At 47.8% G+C, this 23,539-nt stretch overlaps 1 protein-coding gene across 1 annotated transcript in view; it reads left to right on the top strand.

Annotated features, from left to right (window-relative positions):
* The window catches only part of LOC120901171 (LIM/homeobox protein Lhx1), a 36,917-nt gene extending 19,560 nt beyond the window's left edge, over positions 1 to 17,357 (top strand). The window contains exons 4-7 of the mRNA XM_040308881.1: positions 312 to 724; positions 13,953 to 14,217; positions 14,326 to 14,514; positions 14,557 to 17,357. Of these exons, the coding sequence (XP_040164815.1) occupies positions 312 to 724; positions 13,953 to 14,217; positions 14,326 to 14,514; positions 14,557 to 14,696 (1,007 nt within the window). The 3' untranslated portion in view covers positions 14,697 to 17,357. The remainder of the gene's footprint in view (positions 1 to 311; positions 725 to 13,952; positions 14,218 to 14,325; positions 14,515 to 14,556) is intronic.
* Positions 17,358 to 23,539: the final 6,182 nt, after the last annotated feature.

Raw genomic sequence — 23,539 nt, 5'->3', positions numbered from 1 at the left:
ATAAAACACACAAATAAATACGAAGAAAATAGGGTTTGAACGGGAACATGACACAGGAGGGGGTATCACTGACAAACGGCAAAAACAGATTCGGGGCTTTTCTTTCGGGCGGGGGTAAAATCGATTTTCACGACTCACTTGCTCGTTCACCTCGAGTGGCATTTGTGCTGGTATGGAGGGGAGATGGATGGGAAGACGGAAATGTATGTTTATCAGCAGCAGGTTTTTCATTGCGCTTCCCCAATTGTGTGTTCCAGTTGTTCTTTAATGTTCTATGTATTTCTTGCTTTTCTTTTATTTTTCCCCTGCAGACTCCCTCATGGGTTCAGCCTCGGAAGACGAGGACGAGGAGGACCAGATGAGGCCCGGCGTGCTGGCGGGCCTGGTCAGTGGCGGTGCGGGCGCAGCCGGTCTGCACCACGGCGACGGACCGCTCGGCGCGTCCGACCTGTCCGTGCAGAGCATGAGCACGGACAGCAAAACGGGCCACGACGACTCGGACCAGGGCTCGCTCGACGGCGATCCGGACTGCAGGGGCGACTCGCAGGCAGAGAACAAGAGCCCGGACGATGGGGCCGGCTCGAAGCGAAGGGGGCCGCGTACCACGATCAAAGCCAAACAGCTCGAGGTGCTGAAGAACGCATTTAGTCAAACACCAAAACCCACTAGACACATAAGGGAACAGCTGGCGAAGGAGACGGGACTGCCGATGCGGGTGATACAGGTAAGTGGTGGTCGTTGGGAATCCTTTTTTTTTTGCGTTTCAGCGCCTTGTCCTTTCTTTTTCGTCGGTGATGACCCCAGCTTGTGTGTGTGTGTGGGTACGAGTGCGCCTAGCGCCTGGCCAATCAATCGTTAAAGGTTATACCGTCCCTCACGGACGGAAAGTGCCCGAACGTCTCTGATGTCTATTTATCATAGCGGTCTACATGTCCGCAGCGTAAAAAAGGTTCACCTAGAACTCGCCGGGGCCGGGAGCGTAGAGAGGAGCAGCGGGGTTGAAAATAAGCCATAAATCATATCGGTGGGTGCCCTGGCCGGGTTGCGTTTCACCTTTTACCCGAAAACGCATCAAAAGTTTGGACTTCGTGGTGACTTCGACCACTTGATGTGTGGTTGTGAGAGGCTTTGAATAATGATAATTATGATGAAGATGACGCAGTGGATTACCACGGTTCGTATTCAAGCAAATGTGCCTTTTCGATACTACACAGTGCTTACAGTGACTTACAAAAGTGGGGAAAATTGGCTGCCGATTCGTTCCCTTGGAAGATGCGGTACGAAAACCAGCATGACGGAAGGATATTGTTGGTGCTGTTGTGTGCGGCTTTTGCCAAACGGGATCGGCGTTAAACCGTTGCAAATGAGGGGTTGGAGAAAGAGAGGAGACATGATTGGCTTCTGTTGTGGCAACCCTGGAGAAAAGAAGTTGAGGAAGTTTCTAAGAGCCAAGACCGATTTGCTTTGTACTTTCTGAGTGCATTTTATTGTGTGGAAATGGGCCTTTATTGTTGGACTAAAGATTTTCGGAGTATTTCTACAAAAAGTTAGCCGTTTTGATGATTTCAGTGGAAGATATTTCTGAAGGCCAGACAATTCTTGCGTTCTCACGATAAAATCTCGTCCAGACTGTACAAGATCGTTAGCCAGATCGATCGCGACCGCGACGTTATGGGGGCAAATTGGGAGCAAAAACTGGCCGGCCCAACAACCAAACACGAACGACAAGCGCACGGGTGGAAACTAATTTCGAGTACTGGGGTAACCGCAACGGCCACAATGCTAGAAGATGGCTAAAAACAAAAGTCTCGCCAACATCAGCAGCGTACACACAGACCAAAAAAAAAACGCATTACAAACTAACCACAACGAGAAACCTCATCATCATACTCACCCCGAAAACTAATGGCGCACAACGGCGCGCACCACCACCAGTAGAACCGTCCGCCGGGCGGCTCCAAAACGCCCCGGTGGAGAATGGTACGCATTCATACCCGAACCTCATAACTCATAACGAACCAAACGCAAAAGCCCATTACGGTGACGCCGGTTTTGTCGTTACGATAGAGAGCTCCCACCGTCCCACAAAAAAAGGAGTGAGCAATAATACTCTCGGTGTGTGTACACGAAAAAACAAAACAAAACAAATGCAGCCTCCGCAGCAGTAGGACCTCACCCCGTTGGCTCCCCGTGTCCAGCTGTGGGGCTGTGAGAAGGATGCTTTCATCATCATTTATTTGATAAATTGCATCCCGAGCTGTCCCGGGACGACTCGCAAGGGTTGTGGACGACTGTCCCAGCACAACCGAGCAGCGACCCAGCGACGGTGCGTGTGCTTGCGCGCGCCGGCCCGTTCGACGAATTTGACGAAAATCATTCATGCTTTCCGAAAACGAGATTTGGATCCATCAGCAAAACGACTAGCAAGGCCCAAGTCGAGAGCCTCCTCTTCCTGTCCTGTGGATATTAAACCATAAGGCAAGCTCTGTCCCGGCTGAAGCAGAAAGCCGGTGGTTGAGGGGGAAAATAAATCGTCCATCACTTGCTCGATTATCTCGTTTGGGTTGGTTTAAGGTGCTCTCGTTTTGTTGTTGTTTCCTTTTTTATTCCTGTTTTGTTCTTCTCCTCTTGATGCCACAAATAATGGAGGATTGTCCTGTGTTGGGTTGGCACTGAAGCCGGAACACAGTTACAGTAGCAGCAAAGTAGTCACCACGCACGGGGCCCGTACACAATGGCGTGTGTATTTGGTTATGTATGGTATTTATCGCTTTTCAACGATCTGCTGCAGATCTTCTGTGGGGCTGATATTTGGGCGAATAAACGTCGAGTGTGTAGCGCGCACAAATGTATTTGGAATGCAAAAAAGAACATATTGACATTGGAGTGGCAGTAGGAGTGAGTCATGGATATGGTTATTGTTTGTATTCGGTATTAGCGTGCGTCTGATTGGAGTGGCGCTATAGTACAATGGTATGCGAGTAGGTTTGGTGTAAAGAAGAACATGAGATCAATCCTTGGATGGACATTTAACGAGGACTTTTGTTATGAAACTTTGCTTTACATCATTGTTGATCAGAGCTTATTGTAATGTTCCAGAAAACAAACTTGGCATTATTTCACACATCGAACATCACATCCTGTGTTGTTACACTATTGATGGAGATCAAAGCAAATATTGAAGCACATAACTAAATTGATATCAAAATATGGGTCTAATATTCAACAATGCTCTCGAAATTGATGTTGATATTTATGTTTATCGAACCCCAATGCCACCAATTATAATCTGTTGTGGCGGAAATCTCCTTTGGTCTTGACAACACCCGAATAACTCTTTCAAATGAGCCGTTAGTGGCCTTTGTTTTGGACCGCTCTGTGATTGTCACACCGAATTCAAAACCTATAATGTCTCTATAATCGAGCACGGTACCATTTAGGAAAACGAAACAGCACACGGATGCGGTATGCGGGTTCGCCTCGCAGCATGCGGCATGAGGCGTCGAGCGCGCCTACCCACGACGAACTAACGACACACAAGGACCAACACAAAGTAACTGGACCCTTTCTGGCTGCCGGTATCCTCGGCACCGAAACGAAAGAGGACAAGAAAAAGGCTGCACCCGGTTCGATGACAAATCACTTGACACATTTGTTTTTTTTTTCGGGCGACAACTAACCGCTACCCCGAAACACATGACACACGACTCCGGTGTGTGCCGCGTGAGCCGAAAAGCAGTGTCAGGCGGCTGAAATGTGATCCGTTCTCCGATCACGATCGGACGTGATCAGCACTGCGGGCCACTGTTTTTTTTTTAAGAAGAAGAAGGTGCAACAAGTCCCACCGGCACGCAGCCACTGTTTGAGGATGGCCGGCTAATCTGTTTCTCTGTGTGCCTTTGGTCGGTAGCCTTTTGGCGGTTGACTTTCCCACTTACCGAGTGACACTTTTGACTAGTGCGGCTGTCATTAGAAGCGGCTAGCACGGGCTTTCCAACCACTGGTGTACTATTACCGGGCTGTTTCACGCCGTAATGAGAAATTTACTGCCCAAACTTATTGCGGTAGGCTACGGAGCTACGCCTCGATCGCTTTCGTTCGATCTGTGCTACTCTCTGTGCCGTTTTTTTGCTTCTTCTCCGTTCGGCAAGCAATTGGACCGGTTTTCATTCAGTTTCTCACGCTGCCACGGATCAGAGGATGGTAATAAGCGGTGCTTCGCGTTGTGGTATATTATGATAGCTGATTTTATTTATAGTAGTACAACACACACTGAAGCTGGAGAAACCGTGGGCCGATCCGTGGGCCGATTATGTGAGTAGTATGGTTGGTGCGCTTAGCCGCAAAAGTGCATCACGATTGCACGCGAACCAGGGAACCATTTTGTTCGTTCATTCATTCGCATTTCGCCTGTGTTTTTCGCTGTGGCGTTATTTGGCCAAACTGTGAGCTCGCGGAGGGAGAGAGAGATGCCGAGGTGGTGAGGTGGTTTTATTTCATCCATCCCCCTTTTTTCGGTCTTTCGTCTTTCGATTATCTTCTTGCCCCGGTGCGCTTCCTTCCGTCGCTTGCACGGGCTTGTTTCTGTTGCTTCGTCTTCGCTTCCCCACGCTGTGGTAGAATCTTATCGTATATAATTTCACGCTTGAACGTACTTCTATCAAGCTTTTCTTTATTTTTTATATTTCCCCCTTTTCCCTGCGGTTCGATTTTTCCAACCAAAATCGTGTTCGCCGTTTCGTGCAACCGGCAAGAAGGATATTGAAGGTGGGCTATGCGCCAACCCTTCCCCGCTTGTGCTCAGAGTTCAGCTCTGCGTTTGTGGTGCAAAATCATGCAAGCAACGGGTTGGGGGACAATTTTATCCACCGCTAGCAAGATCGGAGCGACTTCGACCGTCTCAACCGTCTCAGGTGGTTTCCGTGTGCGGGAAAGGAAGGCTTCTCGTGTTGTGTGTATGTGCAGCGTACAGACGACAGACGAGCTCTCACTGAGGGATGGATTTTCTTCCATTTTTGCGATTTTATCTCGCTCGCTCTGTGCCTTTTTTTTGTTGCTTCTTTTGTGTTTGATGTGGCCCTGGTCGCCTCTTGTGCTGCATCATTTTGCTCGGTCCTCGGTGGTTCGCTCCGTGATGCTCTAGGTCCTTGATCGTTCACGCCCTTTTCTTCTTGGGCAGTACCGTCGGCGGCAGCAGCAGCAGCAGCATCAGCAGTAACGGCAGCAGCATCAGCCGATTGTACGGAAGGATATAATTATATAGAAGTTGCACCGTGATGCAATGGAGGCAGCTTCCACGCTTTCCACGCGAGGCGAATCGGCTGGCCGTTGTCGTGGCCCATTTTGGGTGCGCCCTGCAGAACGATGGACGATGTTTACATCATAATCGGTGGGCGCGCACACAGTCACACAGCTGGGTGGGCAGCTGAGGAAAGTGGGAAGCTGGAGGACGGTGGGAGAAGATATGCAATTATTCATTCAGTTCGTGAATTTTGAGCGACGACGGGCACGGACGATTCGCGCGGGCTGCTGGTTGGTCCGTGGCTTAATGTATCATTTTGTTCATGGTGTAGACAACAGCGAGACAACTGAAGGGGGTTTTCGAAACAATAATCGATCAATTGTTGTAGCAGTGGTTGTGAAGATGGAAGGATGCGTTTTGAATAGAGGTTTGTGTTTCAAAATAAACGCAATTCTTTTAACATTATTTTTAGTGTGCTTTTTGAGCCATTCCTTATATTTTGGATTTTTTTAATTGTGGTAGCCTCCTTTTTTATGCCCTAAACTACTTATGAGACTTTGGGCTAATGTTGATTAAAATTGGTAAAAATCTGTAGTCGACTCCGAACCGACACCGATCACTTCGAAACCTACTCCAGTAGGTAGGTCGACGTGGGCCTTTGAAGCAAAGACCTGAAAACGAAATACACGCGTTACGGGAAAGCCAAAAAACACAACAAAATGAAATGCCTAATCACAAGCACATTGCCCCGGACGGCTCCAGTTGATTCCGACCAATTCCGATTCAGGTTGACTCCGATCGACTCCGGACGACTCCGACTCCGAAAAACTCCGAGCGACTCCAATAGACTCCAGTTGACTCTGGACGCGTCTGGAGGACTTCAGAAGACTCAGAACGACTCTGACCCGGACGATTACGACTCTGGATAACTCCGACTCCGGGCGGATTATTAGTTATTAGGATATTAGTTATCCACTTTACATAGTTTAGTTAGAATCAACATTCCACATTTTGTTAGAAATCCTTTAATATTTTCGTGGAAAAACAAGTTGTGCAACATCTTCTACTGGAAAAAATGCTCAATGAATCATTTCGAACGCCATCTAGATTTGAACTTTCCACCTACTTTGCAGTGTAGCGCTGAATGTAACGCACTCAACTATTTCTTGGAAGAACTTTAACGCTTATGAGTGTTCCTGTGTGTGTGTGTGTGTTTTTTTTATTAACATCCCAGGACGTGTAGCACAAAGTAACACATCCGCAGCCTTGTTTCTAATGATCAATCCGTTTAGGGGCATTTTTGTGGTTTTTTGTTGCTGTACTGTCGCTGTTCCGCACCCCCCCGTCTCAACCGATGCTCGTTTAACACAGATTTGTTGTCATAAATTCTGACGTCAGGAATTTCGCCAAGAAATATGAGCTGTTGTAGCCTTTCAAACCTTTAGTTCGGAACGCAAAAAAAACCTTTACCACAGTATGGCATCCCGAACCCGGCATCTCCCGAACAGCGTACAGGGAATATGGGAAATGCTGACCGCTGAGAGAAGGGTGGTTCTCACCGTGCTATCCCTTCTGCCCTGGTCACGACTGTTTGGTTGGTTGGCCGCTGTTCGGAACGGCGAAATCCCGCAGCTATGCCGCGTGTGTGTCCACGGCGCATCGTGTATCGTTTCGCAGCTTCTCGCGTCAGTATCTCATAGTTAACATTTTTGACAGGTGTTACAAACGATCCACGCTCGGTACGGTGTGCGGCAAAGCAAAACAAAACAAAAAAAAAGTAGGAGAATTCTCCCGCTCACGGTGCCTTATGCTCAACAACAGCCCGCGGGGCTTTGAGAGGGTCTTGCTGTTGCTGCCGCTGCAGGCTTGCCCGACCCTCCGGTATCCTGCTGGGTCAGCGGTGAAGGGCGTGCCCGACACATGTCACTGTTTGTCTGGGTATCGTTCCATTCGATGCTTTTTTTTTGGTGCTCTTCTGTTCTCCAAAAACCGTGTTTCTCAACCGCGAGCTGTGAGTGATCCGGGACTCTCTCGTGTGTTAGTGTGACGGCACGGTTTTTTTTGTGTGGTGTTCGTGTCGAGCTTAGTGTCCCTGTCCGGTTAAAAACTGGTCGTTTAGTTCCGTGCACAGATGAGCACGAACGAATTGAACTGTGAAATTGAAAGTGGCTTCACCGTATCATCCGTCAGTCCATCCAGCGGGCTCTCGCTCGCCCTTTAACATGATTTTGATTAGACTAAAGCCCCGGGAAAATAGACTCCCCTACTCGTCTACTCTGTCCTCATTCTCCCCCCGGGGGTCAGGGACATAGCCCAACAAAGGATCAAAGCGAGTAAAGGGCTAGAGCCCGCCGGTCGACGACAACTGACGGACGGATTCCCTTCATCCGCGCCGGAAGGGCAGCTACCGCCGAGGACGAGACCCTCGCGAGACCAACGACACATAATTTATCGATCGTTATTATAGCCTGTCAAAATAATGTGAGTTTTACGCTTTCGCGTTGTGCACAGTTTCGGTCGTGTAGTGCCAAGGGCTGAGGGGGCACACACGGACGGTCGGTGACCTGAGCCGTGCTTTAAATCATCATTAGACATGCAAAAATTTCACTCCCGCTGGACTGCCGCTGCACGCTCACAAATATGTCAAGGATTTGTGGAGCAATAATTCTTTCCACGAGGACTGTTGGAGTTGGAGAGTGGTCCGTTTGAAAGTGCTGACACTGACATAGAACAACAGGCACCCGTGTCTTGTTATAGGTTCTGGTTTGCGGCGGGCTTGCTGGGACAGTGTAAACTGTGCAATAAACTTAGTGAGACATCTCGGGCACCGTTGCAGTGGCAGTGCGACTGTACCACTTGAAAGACCTTCCGAACAAACTACCGCGTAGAGTACGAAAAGCTTTTTATTTTCGGGATTTCTTCACTCGTAAACTGTTGGCTGTAAGCCATCTCGGACCATCGCAGAACAAAACGTGTAATAATTCAAGGCAGCGATGCGGCGATGCAGAGCGAAAGGATCATAAAATCCAACCCTCCAAGGCTTACCCAACGCCTCCAAGTGGGGACTGGTTTGCGCCGCTGCTGCTTCTGCTGGTCCACACTGCAGATCGTTCCAGTAAACGAGTGGCCTAAAGCAAAAAGGGGCTACAAAAACAGCCGTTAGCTCGAGGCAGGCCAAGCGGCAATTGCACTCCACTTTACGGCGATCGCTCCTCGCGCAACCTCGCGATCATTCGCAGTTAGAAAGCGGCAAAAGGTTAGCGCTCACGGGGTCAAAGTTGCTTCGGTTCGGTTGGGCTTTCGGGGAAGCGCTTTGCCTGCAAGGGATTACACGCCGTTGCATCGTTCGATCGTTTATGCTTTCCATTGTGTGTGTGTGTGTGCAAAACGGGGGCGAAATGGTTCAGAATCGATTCGTGGCCGAGTTGCCGGATGATTGCTCTACTTTTTTTACTCAACTACGATGGGTCTTTAAGCAGTGTAGCAAACCTTTTGCAGAAGGTAAGCGCCAGTAAGAAATGAAAAGAAAACAATCCTTTTTTGCCTTTTGCTGGAAGTGATTTATTGGTAGAAGAGAGAAAAAGAAACGTTAGGTTTGCAAATTAATTAGGGCACAACATCTTCTGAGAAAGCTCGGAGGCCAAAAACAAAAGCCCAAACAACAATCAATCATTCAATTCAATTTTGAGGTCTGTTTTTTTAAATGTATTGTTACGTTTGTAGGCAAAGTTTTGATAATTTTGAGGCATAACAATAATTCAATCTATGGAAGAAACAAACGCAAATTAAATAAATGTAGCTTTACAACACAAACCATAATCTACATACTATTACTCACAGCCTAACTAAAAGTCCATGAAATGCTGTCATTAATTAAAAAGAAAAAAAACAACCTGGCGCTAAGTGATAGTGAACAGAGGCAATTAAGTGTAAATCACACTCACTCACATACTGTCAGTTTCGCTCGAGTGATAACACGGTGTAAAGCGCAGAGATAATGTGATAAACGTTCTAATTAGCATTCGATGCGTAAGAGAGTTACGATTGTCTATAATTTATAGCTTTGCGAATGCATTACTGCGAATGTGCACTTGATGTGTGATTGTGTACGTGTGTCTTGTCAGATAAAGTTTATAGTTATATGCAGCACAGCACCTTAGTTGCATTTTTACATTCAATTAGTGTTGCCTTCAATTCTATATTTATGTCTGCCGACGAAACGGAGAACGTGAGTTTTAAACTGAATTAAGCCCCAGCCGACATGGTGTCTCTTTTCACGCCCCCATCTGAAGCTCCCACGCTTCTATCCGTAAAGGCTGCAGTGTGAAACGGGTTGGGAGGATGGTTGGGAAATTGTTATCACCATTTGCCCATCATTACGGGCTGCGCTTCATTTTCCAACCTTGAGAAACCAGCGGGAGTCTCCATCGCCCGAGTTGTGCCGCATTGAGTCGTTCGCAGTGGATTGGACACACTGGAAGAACTGGAAGAATCAGGAGAGGACGGGAAAGAGAGAGAGAGAGAGAGAGAGAGAGCTTTGCTATGACATTTGCCTCCACCAGTGTGTGTGTCGTGTGAAGCAAAGACGTGTTTCCCGAACGCAATCACAATCATTCGATTGAAAGGTGTTGAAGTCATGGCATTTGTAGCGTCGAACGATATCCAAGATCCCGCCAAGATACGCCCGGGTGCCCGGGGCATTGGAGAGAACACTGCGCCGACCCCGGGGTGTAGCGCGTCCGAAGCGTAACAGATCGTTCGATAAGAGTCAAGAAGTCAAAAGGCGGCTTATAGCGAGGCTAGAGGGCTAGAAGAAATAAAGCGAGACGGGGAAATGAGGGCAAAAAAGAAGTGTATTTCTGTTTTGCCCCCACGGTTTCTTTTTTTTGCAAGCTCATGTTGGCAGCTAGAAAAAAACAAAGATTCTTGGTCCGGCGATGGCGGAAGATTCACCTTCTGGAGGAGTGGGTAACACTCGGACACGCGGAGCATTCAAATCGAGCTTCAGAGTTCCGGCGGTTGATATGTGGAGCTTGTCCGCATCATCCTCACGAGTAACCGGCGGACACAATTCGGCTCGCTACCTACTGCTGCTAGGCCGCTAGGCCGTAATGGCGTTACTTCGTCCGGGTCGTGGCTCTCGCGCCTTGTGGCGTAACCAATTCTTGCCCTGCTTTTTTGTTGCCTGTTTTCCGATGGGCGCAACCTACCGGTGATCTCCCGGGGCGTACCGAAACCTCCGCGTACACGAAAAGTCATCCAACCGGGGGGGTTGAGTGTGGTTGTGGTTTAGCATGCAGTGCCGTTTGAGCCATTCTCGGCGCACACACACAGACAGCGACTTCAAGGTTTTATGATGTCCGGCAGCCACGGTGCGGAGTTGATGTTTCCTCTCGGAGGTGACGGATTGCTGTAAGGCCCGGTTGCCGATAGACAGCCGATGAACGATGACGGGGTGATTTGTGTGTATGTTTCGCTTCAAGACGGTGTTTTGGAGGAGTTGCGGAAGATGGAGGATGATCGGAGAGCATGAAGGAACGGTTCAAACACAGCATGTGTTGCATGTTTTGGCCACCAGTTGTGGCCACCAGTTGTTGTTCGCGGTGCGGTTGTGAGGTAGCTGTGGCTTCGCTGTGCGATTGCTTCCACGTTTTTCTGGAGAGCTTTTGGCTTGGTTATATTGAGGTTTGAAATTTACCACGAGATGATGACTCCAAAGTGTCGTTTGATGATCTTCGTTCGCGGTAAAATTCTTCTGTGACTAATGCAACACTGAGATGCTGCGGCAGAAACCGGAAGAAAAGATATTGGGTATTCGGAATTGCTCACGTCTAGGGGCTATAAATCTTCCGGTAGATTGGTTAAATTGTGGCCGTTTTTTGAGCAAACCGTTTCCAACTCATTTTGGGACCTGTTCTCATGTGACGGGCCAGGTGAATCGTTTCCCCGAACACGATCGATAGACCAGCGCTGCGCTGGCTAGAACGTTATGAATGGAATGAGCCTAATTTTTATCGCAAAACGGGGTGATTAGTGGTTGAAAATCGGTTATTTTCTTCCTGGAGTCAAAGCCACAGAAATAACGAAAGCAAAAAAAAATGACGATCGTAAAACACAGAAATAAAATACATTCTTCCAGACATAAAATTATGTTTGATCGCGCGGACGTGTACCGTCCGAGAGCATCTTAAGCTTTTTGATGACCGAAACTGACCGGTGCGCCGACCGTGGAGTCATAAATAATAAACAACCCAAAACGAACACACACAAACACACACACATAGTCACATAAGCACGCGTCCCAAAAGCCGTTCTGATGTTCCGTCTTCTCCGTCCGGCGGGACAAATCATCCAGAATGTTGTGTTAAAAGGCCGAAGTCTCTTTCACCGCAGCCTCGATCATCGAAGCGAAAGCGCAAAATCACGTCCGTGTGTGTCAGTGCCGGTGGTGAATGCTGTGTCGTGTTGTGCCGAACAAAACGTCCAATTTCCCCCCGGGGGGTGCTTATGTTTTCGATGATGTTAATAATAATCGACAACAGCAGCATCGGCAGTCCCCTAGCAGCAGCAGCAGCAGCAGCAGTTGCGGCAACATTTAGCGGCATTAGCGGCAACGGGAAGCTCTCGACACAGCAGTTCGGCAGGGTGTGGCGAGCAAGCGGCAAAAGCCGCCGCTCGGAGGCAAAAAAAGACCCGGCCGCGGCAAATAAAACGCGCCCGTTAAAGGTGGCCCCCGCTTGCCGCTTGCACGCCGGTGCCGTAAACCATTGGAAAGTCATCATTTCATTGATTTTATTCACGCGACTCGTGGACATTCGCGCTGGCCGCGCCGGGGTTCCGTCAGAAGATCATCATCATCATCATCATCGTTCGCCGCCGCATCAGTTCCCTCATTATGACACGCGGGTGACAATGCGGCGGCTGGACGGCTTCTTCGGGACAACGGGAGTGCGCACCGAGGAGGGGTCGGTCGGCACGGGGACCGTTTTCCCGATTTTTATTGACTCTTTGAGATTTTTTATTGATCGGTCAGCCGGTGGACATTTAGTGCGCCGGTAAGGTTTGTGTGTCTCTCCCATATGTGCTTGCATGCCGTAAAGGCGGCATCGTTCTCACAAGTCTCACCATCCCATTCTGTTGCGGCCACAAATGTCTCCCGGTCCCCAGCCTGCTTCTGCAGCCCGGAGCCGGAAAAAGGAGTCGTTAAAAATTAGTTCCAGTCGCGGGGTACTCGAACCGCACCGGGGCTCGGTCGACGCGCGGCAGCGTCAGCGGCATTGTTGTCACCGGTTTTTTGTTATGCTAATTTTATTCTCTGCTTGACAAGAGCCGGCACTAATCCCTTGCCGGGGCTTGGGCCGGGGGAGAACGTACGATCGCGTTCGGTGCTTGCAATTCCGACCGCCCGCCAAAACGGGCTCGATCGATTCGGGCGACAGTAGATTACGAGTCATGATGTGATAATGTCCATATCGATCGGGTGAGAAGGTCGTTTGGGCCAAAACATGTATGAAAATATCTGAACATGAGAGGAAACAATGACAAAGAAGAAGGTTGCGTGCGAGAGAACATAAGCGTGAATTGTACAAGCAGAATGAGCATGTGTGTGTGTCGTAATGATTGTAGTCAATATTTGTCACATATTTTTGTGTGAATTACGAAACCCGGGGAGGATACGAGTAGTGTTCGAACAGCAGGGCTTCAATTAGACAGTGTGGCGTGGAATGATAATTTGATAAGATGATCGCACGAGAGCTTTTATTGGCGGTAACAGCTCAATGATAATGAGCGGAGCCGATAGTGTCGCGGCATTTGTTCGGGGCCGTCACAGCGTAGGTCGCACGTTCGAATCTTAGTTAAATCTATTGTCGCGTTATAGCAATCATCCAAGTGGTTATTATTTGCAATTCAAAAGCATTGTTCAAAAGATGTATTTATGAAATTTAGGATAGTGCTGTTGCAAATACTGGAGAAAATTACTCCAATTTTGAAAAATACAGAGTAAAATTTAAATATGCTTCTAAAAATGATATATTGATTTAAATTACTACGAGCACTCACTCCAATGTAGTAGTTGTTTTTTTACATCAAAATTTCTTCTTCTTCTACTTACGTTTTCTTCTTAATCTCAAAAAGACAATGTTTGAAAGAGACTTAAGATGTACTAATCTAGAATATTGCCTACATGAACTAGCTATTACATAGAACTCATCAGTGGTAGTATTTTTGTCGGCAACAGTTTAGCAAGGGTTCATTATGCCAGTACGAGCTGTGACTTGTAGAGGTAGGGAATATAGAACGAACATAGAATGGGTGGAAGAGAAAAACTCAGGAATATAAAGGAACTATGAAAGCAAATATTCTCTTTTCAAAGAGACCAGAGACTCAGACGTAACTCAGAGATATCAGAGACTGACAAACATAACCTTAGAGCGATATTAAACATGTCGACACTTGCCATTGATTGCGGTAAGCTCCTTAACGTAAATTAATCGTTAAGCGGCCATTTAAGCCCTTCAGCACTATCGCACTTTACAGTCAGCAACGATACTGGCTTTCGGTATTGAGATGTTTACCGGCAACCTGTCATTTAGTGTCGCTACGCAACAAAGTGTGATCCTAATGCGATTATCATACTCCTCGATTTCCCGAGCACCGATCGAACAGCTCAGAATTAATCGGAACTCGCTTCTGGCTTTCCCTCCCCCAGGTTTGGTTTCAGAACAAACGCTCCAAGGAGCGGCGGCTGAAGCAGCTGACCAGCATGGGCCGCGGTCCGTTCTTCGGCGGCGCCCGGAAGATGCGCGGCTTCCCGATGAACCTGTCGCCCGGCGGGCTGGACGAGCCCGGCTTCCCGTACTTTGCCGCGGACGGTAAGTTCGACTTCGGGTACGGTGGGCCCCCGTTCCATCCGCACGACGCGCCATTCTTCGGTGGACACCCGGGCGCAGGCCCGATGCCGTTCGGCGGTCCCGGTAAGTGTGCAAAAAACCTCCCCCTTTTTCCTTTCCACACACCCCCTCCCCCACGTTTCGGTTGCAAATAACAGTGCGGTGTTAATGACAGGCTTTTCACCGATGCAGGAGGACCCATGGATCACCCGATCCCAATGGTAGGCGACTTCGGCATGGCCGGTCCGGACGGTGGCCCCGGAGGAATGCTCGGCGGACCGGGTGGTCCCGGCGGGCCGGGCGGTGGTCCTGGCGGATTTATGGGTGGACCGGGCGGACCGGGAGGACCCCAGCAAGGACACGGACCGGACGGGATGATGGGCGGAGGTGTTGGTGGTGGTGGCGGTGGTGGTGGTGGTGGAGGTGGCGGCGGTGGTGGTGGTCCACATGCACCCTCCCGGCCCGGCGGCGGCGGCGGTGGCGGCGGCAGTCCAGTGGAGTTCCTGACGTCCGGCAACTTCTCCGAGTCGCAGAACATGCAGAGCGAGGGCCTGGTGTGGTAAGTGCGGTTGGGGAATAGGAGCGCTCACCAGCAGCATTCCCGTTCCTCCCAGGCACAGCAGGTCCTGCTAGCGGCAGCATCTTATCACGGTTGTTATCTTGCGGATCGGGAGCAGGAAGAGTTTTAATTTATTTTGTAGCGACCCAAACGGAGACCCAAGGGCAGAGTGTCGTCGTGCGAGACGTGACGAGGGACTGTAGGGGAAAGTAAAGTTCTGCAGGGGGTTTCTTCCCCTTCTTCCTTTTTACGTTGCAATGTGTGGTTTGTATTTTGCACTCCCAGACACGCCGAAAGCGTGTGCCGTGACCTTTTGGCGCGCGTTTGTTTACGCCAAACGGCACGCACTGTCTTGGGACTTGGTCGAATGGTCGCCAGTGCTCGTTGACAAAACCCGGTTAGGCGTGCATAATGAGAGGCTCCAAGGCGTGCATTTCACTTGTTGCGTTTGGTTGTGCATTTGGACAACCATTGGCCAGGCGCCACAGTTTCAATTTCGGTGACTCACATACACACGGTGTAATGTTTAATTTCGTTCGCTGACGCATGTATGGCGCCAGCAGTGAGCTGGGTTCGCTTCGAGCTATTTGCTTATTACAAAATGTCAAACCGACCCGAAGCGCTCGTAAATCAAATTGGTCCAAAGTCCAGGTCTAGTGGAGGGCAAATTACTAGAAGATGACGTAACCACCAACAAGTCGTTGCAATGCAATGGGAAGATGAGGGAATGAATGATGCCACAGGGACACGAGCAGGGCAATCGTGGTGTGTGGGTATGCGGGCAATGTCTGGAAGCAATTTTGACAATAGTAAAACACAGGGGGGAGGAGGGAAGGATCCACCATCCACCATCTCCGCTTCAGGAACTATCAACCGATCAGTATTAAAAGCGCAAGGCAGCAGCAATCACAATAATCAACACAGACACACAGAATTCCAGCATTATATGACGGCACACACAGCAACACAATCGGCAGGCTCTAGAGCCAATCAGGGTCAGGCTGTTCCCCTCAACCCGATCATATCCTGGTGGCAGTTGACAGGGACTCGTACACGGCTCGTAAGATATTTATCTGTTTGTAAGAACTGTTCCAACCGGCAAACAGCGGGGATCGAGAAGCAATTGTTGTTTTGTAGTGTTAAATAGTTTTGTTTTCGTGTGTAAGGTACGGTAAATTAAATTATTTGCTGGACGGTGCTGTGGATGGTCAGCATTTTTCGTTTTTGTTTTATAATTACAACGTTCTCCCCCTTTACCTAAAGCATTTTGGCATTTTGGCGCTTTGGTTTTGGAGGAGGCACAGAGCCCACACATTTATGCTTTCCCCAAGCCTTTCATCATTAGGCGCCCGTGTGTATGTATATTACCTAATTCCTAGTTAATCGATTATGAATTATGAAGAATTATGTTTAGAAGAGGGGCGGAGTGGCTGGTAGTGCACGCATCCCCCCCAGTGGGTTCGGATTAGTATGAATGTTAGCTGCACAGAAGTTTAGTAGAATGGGTTCAGCAAAAATGGCAAAAGTAGATGGGAGATTAATGTAAAAAAAAAAAAACAATGAACAAGATAAAGCTCGAGCGGTGGCTGTAAGCTTTGCTTCTCGAGGCTTTGTCCTTACATTCGAGCCGAGGATTCCGGCGATCTGGCGAAGGTGAATGTTATAAGTTTTAGGCATAACCCACCAATCCGAGTGCGAGTGGTAAAACTGTCGCGAAAAATCAGGTGTAATCCCCGTCGGTATCGGCGTTCGTTGTACGGACCGAACCGGAGAAGTGAGTGAGTGTGTAAATAGCGTGAGCGAGGGCAAGAAGAAGCGCTGGCATGTAAATAGAAACTCGAGCCCCAAGAAAACAGGAAAGCTTCAAGAAACCCGATAAATGAAGCTCAAATTGAATGGGAATTGCAGTGAAACAGCAAAACAGAAACACGGTTAAAATAGTAAAAAAAAAAAACAGAGAAGCATACTCCCGGAGCGGTAAAACACCAACAAAAACCCTCCGAGGGTCTTCTCGAATTGTGCTTAGTGAGTTGTAAAATTAACAATTTTAGCGAACAAGTAAAGTGGTTTGCGAGAGAGTGAAAGTAAGTAAACAAATATGGGCATCTTGAAAATAAACACACAGACACAGACACACAAACAAACGCATAAAACGCGTAAATAACATTAAAAAACAACAAAGAAACAAAATCATATTCCCGCCGCAGGCAGGTCGTGGTGAGGTGGCGGTAGTGTTGTAGAGAGTCTAAATAAGAGGAAAAAACAGAAGTAAGGCAAGTTGTTTTTGAATGACAAAAAGTAAAAAGATTAAAAAGAAAATGAATGAACATAAGATGAACAAAAAAAAAACACATCAACAACAGGAAAGTAAGAAATCGCATCAGGAGATGAGATGAAAAAGGAAAGCGTCAACAACAACAACAACAACCCAATTGTGTTATTATTTGTTTAAGGACAAGCAGAGTAAAGTTAGGAAGAAATCAAACAAAACACACACACACAGCGCAGTACAGTAGAAAAGTGAAGTAACAATGGAAAAAAAAACAAATGAAAAGAAAGAAAAGATGACAAAAAAATCATAAAAAACACGAAAACAATTATGTAAAGATGGGCGTTATGATGTGGAGTGGTGAAGCGAGAAGTAATAAATGAAAATAATAACGACTACTAATAGCATCCAACCGTCTCAGCGGGAAAGAAACGATTCGCTAACTTCACTTTCACTTGCCGATCCCCCCGACCCCGCATCACAGCACTTGGAAGGATTTGTTTGCACTTGGAGGTGTTAAACAATGAACAATGAACCCCCCTCCGAAAAACTCGATTATTCTGTGATTTTTGCTTCTACCATTGGCATTGTTGGTGGCTGAGAAATCTGGCAAGTTGTGGGTAGAAGGAAGTTTGCCGCCTAATTCTAGGTTAATTAATTTCTAAGCCCTCTGCAAAGTGGACAAGTGGCGCGCCATTTGAGGTAAGCGTGTGAAAGCAAGAAAGAAAAAGGAATCTTTTCCACGTTTTGTTTTGTATTTTCGTCGATCCCTTTTTCAGCTGGTGGTGGTCCATTCTGTACGTCGATTAAGTTTTAATGCTCGCGCCTGTCCCTCCCGTCGGCTACCTGAAGGCTTACCCAATTAATGAACACTCCAGCATGATGACATCGATTACCGGGTTCGAAACACCGACGAATAAAAAAGACTCCCGAACCACCGATGGAAACCGGTCCACCGGAATGGAGGGAAGCAGGGCCGGAAAACATGTGTCCGAATTGTGGTGAAATAATGTTCCGGAATTCGAATGATCACGTGCGAACAGCGTAGCGTGAAGTGTGTGTGGTTATGTCTTCATCCATCCCAATTCCAGCGTTGGCCAGGGATGGCCGAGAATCCCCTCTTCACGTTCGGGCTTTCGTTGTGCGCTGCATGTCAGGGTGCACTTTGCATGTCGGAAGCTAATTAGCATAGTAGGCGAGGTTGGTTTACCATCGCGCGGGAATTCTGTTCGGTCGGTTCGATATGTGTGTGCTGGCAACGAAACGAGAGAGAGGCTGAAATTATCAATTATGATATGTTTTTCGGCACCTTTTTTGTTGTTGGGTTGCATTTGTAGAAGTTCCCCCGTGAAGCGAGCCACGGGTAATGATAGGCCCACCGGCTAATGGAACTAATCATAATAATAATCATAAATTCGACAGCGCTTACAAAACAACGCTGTGACAGCCACAAAGGATGCCATGCGCTTCGATCCGTGCTCTCTCGCTCGCTCTCTCTCTCTCTCTCTCTCGCTCTATTTCGTATAGCTTCCCCTCTCAATTGGCACCTTTTGCTGCTGTGGCACCCCGGTCGGTCGGAAAATTGATGCTGCAGGACAGGCGAACATCGAACATGCCCCTCTGCTGCAAGAAAAAAGGGAACGACCACCCCGAGGACACACACAACACTAAACTAAAACTAAATCAGCCGCTAATTTTTCCGCAATTTCTGGTAGAATAATCGAATCAGGAAGCGGTCCCGGGGCGTCCATGTCCGTGTTTCGACGGTGGCTCGGCCAGGGGATGGCAAGATGTCTCTCATGCGGAAGATGAAACATTTTTCAAACGATCATAAAATACCGGGTCGTCGCCCCTTCGCTTTTTTTCTTCGTTGTTTTCCACACACAAGTGGCTGGTGGCCCTTTCGTTGTGATGCTGATGAGGGGTTGCGTAGGGTTTGGTTTTTCTTCCCCGGCCGCCTGGTAGAGGGGTGTTTTTCGGGTGCCGTGGGATTAGTGCGGCCGGATCGGGCCCGGGTACCACCGGGGATGAATGGTTTATCGTGCGGTGCACAGGTCTGAAACAGATTTACCATGCTTCCCTCTCGGTGTGTGTGTGTGTTTTGCTGGCAAGGCATCAGGGGTTTGCAGTGAACGCTTTTCTTTCACCCTAGCGCCGGCGACGAATTGCCTTTTCCCCGTGGCCGGGCGTGTATACGGTCGGTTGCATTCGTGTCGATAAGACCGCAGCATTTCTGTCCCCGGGATGTTCTGGCCAGATTTTCGGTGGATGCGGTGTACAGTGGTTGACAAATGTTGTGCTTCACTGTAGATTGAGTTACAATAGGAAATAGACAAAATATCGTATTATATGATGAAAGATAAAATTCGTCGTAATTTCCAGTTAGAAAAATCTAAATTTCGTTGTCAAAAATCAGAATTCAGGTATTGGAGTAAGGAATATTGGAGTTCAGAATCCGGTCCAGGAATGGTATATTTTTTTGGTATCAGTTCCTTGGATGGTATGGGCTCAGTATCAGTGTCATAATGGTAACAAGATCAGTTCTTGGACGAGAATGAGTTGGAGATTTATTCCATTAATAGTATGGATTGAGGTTTAGTTCAAGAAGCTACTTGAATTCGGGAACAATGTTTGGCCCAATTTGATGAGTTTTAAAGATCAGTTTCAGTATTGGTTTGGGTTTAGGATCAGTGCCAAAACCGATATGGGCTTAGGAACAGTTTTACTTCTAGTCGTGCTTTAGAAACATGCCTGTGGATTGCAAAGAAGCCTGAGAACTCATTTTTTTTATCCTGTAACTCAGAATCCTGGAGTTATAATATACACAGACGAAATAGTTTGGCGTATTCCTGTAGTTTGTCAAATCTAATTACAGTGAAATCTCTCTAAGATGGAGTCTATTAAAGATTAATTGTTTCTTTAAGATTAACATTTTGACGGTCCTGTCACAGTCCATTCATTTCTTGCCGCTTCAAGATGAATATCTCACTAAGGCAAATATATTGTAAGTTGCACATGTAACTTGACGTCTTATATTTTCCTAGATGAATTTTGAGAGTTAGTTCACACAAATATTGGTAAAAAGGGGAATAAAAAGGGGATTTTTTTCTTAGTTTCTTGAATACTTCATAGCAACAGTTTCATTAGTCTCTAACATAAATATCTCTCTAAGCTGACGGTCCCTTGAAGATTCATGTTGGGGAAATTTCACTGTAGTTCCGTAAAGCTCCACATGAAAGTTGTTAACTTGGTGATGCATTTAATGAAATATCCTTGAAAAAATATTGTTGGTTTAATATTAAATTAAAAAAGCCATATAATGTCTCTCTCTCTCTCTCTCTCTCTCTCTCTCTCTCTCTCTTTCTCTCTCTGCCAATTGATACTACCTTCCCTTACCTATGATATCCTTGTTCATCAGCCTACCATACGTTTCCCCTTTTCCGACACGCACTGTAACAACAAGTCAAGCACATGTTTTGCTCAACCCCTGGTAAACTGCCTCGCACGCACGCATCACCATCCCCTTCGGGTACTGTGTTACCTCCTCTGCCGATCCTCTCCCATCCTTCGATTACTGCTGTTGACGTCGGTAAAAAGTTATCCACGCATCGGTTACTACGATTCTCCTTCCCTGCAACCCAAACTCTGCTCGCTCTCTGACGTGGTGCGTGGTGACGCGTGAGGGACAGGGAGGTGGAAATCGTTCGCATTCTCATCGGCCGAGGGGGTCGAGCGAAAACGATTAAAGCAGTTGCAGGCGAGCGATTCTGTCGGGGCCACTTGTCGATAGGAGACAGCGCAGCCGTTTGGTGGCATGGTGGCCGTACCCTGATAAGGCTTTATCACGGGCACAGAACGCGGAACAGGACAGGACACAGGACCAACCGACCGCCCGTCCGACACGCACCGTGTATCGCGTATCAATCATTCAACCCACACCCAAAACTCTTCGGACTCGCAGAGCGTGGTCGAGATTCGCCTACCCCAGAAGGTGGTGCAGTGTTTGTTTAGTGTCGTTTAAATGATGACAGATGCGTCGTATTTGAATGTTATCTGTGCGCCAAAGGCCAAATCCCTTCCAACAAAGCAACAAAAGCAAGGACTCCCATGGGGAATGCTACCGGGGGAAAGGTTCCTTCGGGAGTTGGAATTTCGGTACGGCCCAGAGTACCGGTAATGCGGAGCGGATTTTTTATGGCATTCTTGTGAATCTGGCCGTGGATTGAAGCACTGAAGGGTATTCTTTTGCACCCTTTTTGGTTGCATTAAGAAACTCTCGCCGCTTTCGTTTCGTCACGGAAGAGGCACAAGTGTCGGTACAAATTTTGCAGTCACACTTCAACTGGCCCGAGCTGGCATACGACTGGCACGCAGCATGGGTGAAGAACACAGGGCTCTGCTGTCTTCGCCGGTCCCTGGTACGCCGTGCGATACGCATCGTAACGCAGTTAATTACCCTGCAAAACTATGCGCATTTATGTCGAACACGATGAACTGATGATGATGATCGTTATACTAATAAAGAACACTGTCCCGGACCTGGCCTTAGTAGTGTGCGCGGACGGGCTGTTGTACGTTGGTGGAAATTGGTGTAGTAAAGCAAAATTAGTACCGCTCGTAAAGATTGATGCCACACTTTATGCGCGCTTTAAAATGTGCCGCCCGCGTTCGCTTTCATTTTTGATATTTTGCGAAAATTTAATTATAATAAAGCTTTACCTTTAGTCTTCCCCGCTGGTGCATGTGTGTGTTAAAGCTACAAAATAAACGATTGAGAGGGGGGGTGGAAAAATGATACCGTGAGAAAACCACGGTCACAATCCGGCAGGCCCCGGAGCGCCTGTATATTAAGTGGTTCTAACGTAAAGATGTCAATTAGCTTCTAGGTGTTGAAGTTAAACATCATAATAAGCGCGAGCAAATTGCCGATGCAAAATGGTGGTGTGCCGTTCTAATGATAGTTGTTCGAGCAGCAATCGTATCATGCCGGTTTCACGAAAACCGGTTGTCACTAAAAAAACCCCTTGGCGCGCGCCCGTTGGCCTAATTGGAGAGCGAAACCCCCCAACACGAGGGCGCGATGGCCATAAAGAAGTTTGCTCCCTCTTTGCCTCGCTTAATATGCTCGCGTATGGTTTTGCCGTTGAAAAGGTCAGCGCTAACGGTTGACCTGTTGCGTTTGCACACGCTGTTGGTGCACAGAAGTTGTGAGAAGTTTGGAGCATTACAACTCTTTGCGGAACAACTCTCCGCTTTAATCGGTGGGGGTCGGGTGCAGTAATCGGTTTTTTGTGCAAAAAATGCAAAAGTTAGCCTTCAGTGTGGGTTTTTGCGTTGGACGGTTCAATCGATTAGGGGTTGAGTTTGTTTTAAATCATTGTAGAATGTTAACTTGAGTATGATATTGTTTTAGAAAGGTTGAATAAATAAAACATTGAATTTTAAGTCCGATCTAATCTTACATATCATACACGACATGATCCTTCGTAGGGAAAATAAATCGCTATTGCAGCTTAACACGGAATGTCGTTTTAAACGAGTAAAAAAACAAACATTTTTAATTAGGGTGTTTTTTTGTGGAGTTTCCTGCTGATCCCTATCTAACCAGGTTTAGATTGGTGTCGATCCCAAATGAATCGAAACACGTACAAACTACAACCCATTAAAGCAACCACTGGAATGGATTACGACTGGTGTCCAGGACTGTTCTTCCCTTCTGTTCTTGTCCAAACAATTTCGATGACAATCAAAACAGTGTTTAGCGCGGATGTCCAAACGTGGCCGCTTTTGTATTGTCCCGCTTTGTATTGGGTCCCGCGCACTACATCCTTCAGGACAGTGGCGAAGGTGTTGATTGCGTGCTAACAAACCTCTACCTTGGCCTATGTCACGAAATGGAGGTGGGGTTACCTGCACAGCAGCGCCTACCGAGACCAACACCTTCCTCCTACATTGTACGCGCTTACATGATGAGTTGTTTGAGGTTTTCCCCACCACTCTCTGTCGGCTGTCCGGCGTGGCGTGACAGAGGTTCATCATTCATGGACTACTTTGGCGGGCGGAGACCGTCTCCTTCGGCGGCGTGTCTGAGGAGCGAGAGAAAGATGTCCTTCCTTGCCCCGGTTTGGCGTGGCGATGGCTAATTCACACGGCACAACCATCGTGCCAACAAACACGGAGCTCTGTTTGAAGAAGCTGAAGGACAATGAAAAAGAAAGAACGACTCATTGTAGAAGAAAATCAATCATTTTCTTCTTTTGCGGAAAACAAAACTCTTCCCCTTCTTGGACGCTACATATGCGTAAGACAGATGGCGTTGGCGTTGCGTATGTGGCTGCGTCTGTTGCGGTCTGTTGTTGTTGTTGCGCCTCGACGTTTTGCAATAAACGCAAACGACGACCGCACAGAAAACACATTCTTACCGTGTGCTCGATGCATGGAACAGGGGCGACGGGCGGACAAATAAGACCAGAAGCTCATCGATGTTCAATGATCGACGCGTTTCCCTTCAGGCGGTGGTGCCATTTCTCATTCGTCCCGAGCCCGTGGACTGGCAGCAAGGAGGCGGCAATGGCACC

This window comes from Anopheles arabiensis, chromosome 3 (genome assembly GCF_016920715.1).
Source record: "Anopheles arabiensis isolate DONGOLA chromosome 3, AaraD3, whole genome shotgun sequence".
NCBI lineage: Eukaryota > Metazoa > Arthropoda > Insecta > Diptera > Culicidae > Anopheles > Anopheles arabiensis.
The sequence above is the reverse complement of the archived record's forward strand: the minus strand, read 5'-3'. Positions and strand labels throughout refer to the sequence as shown.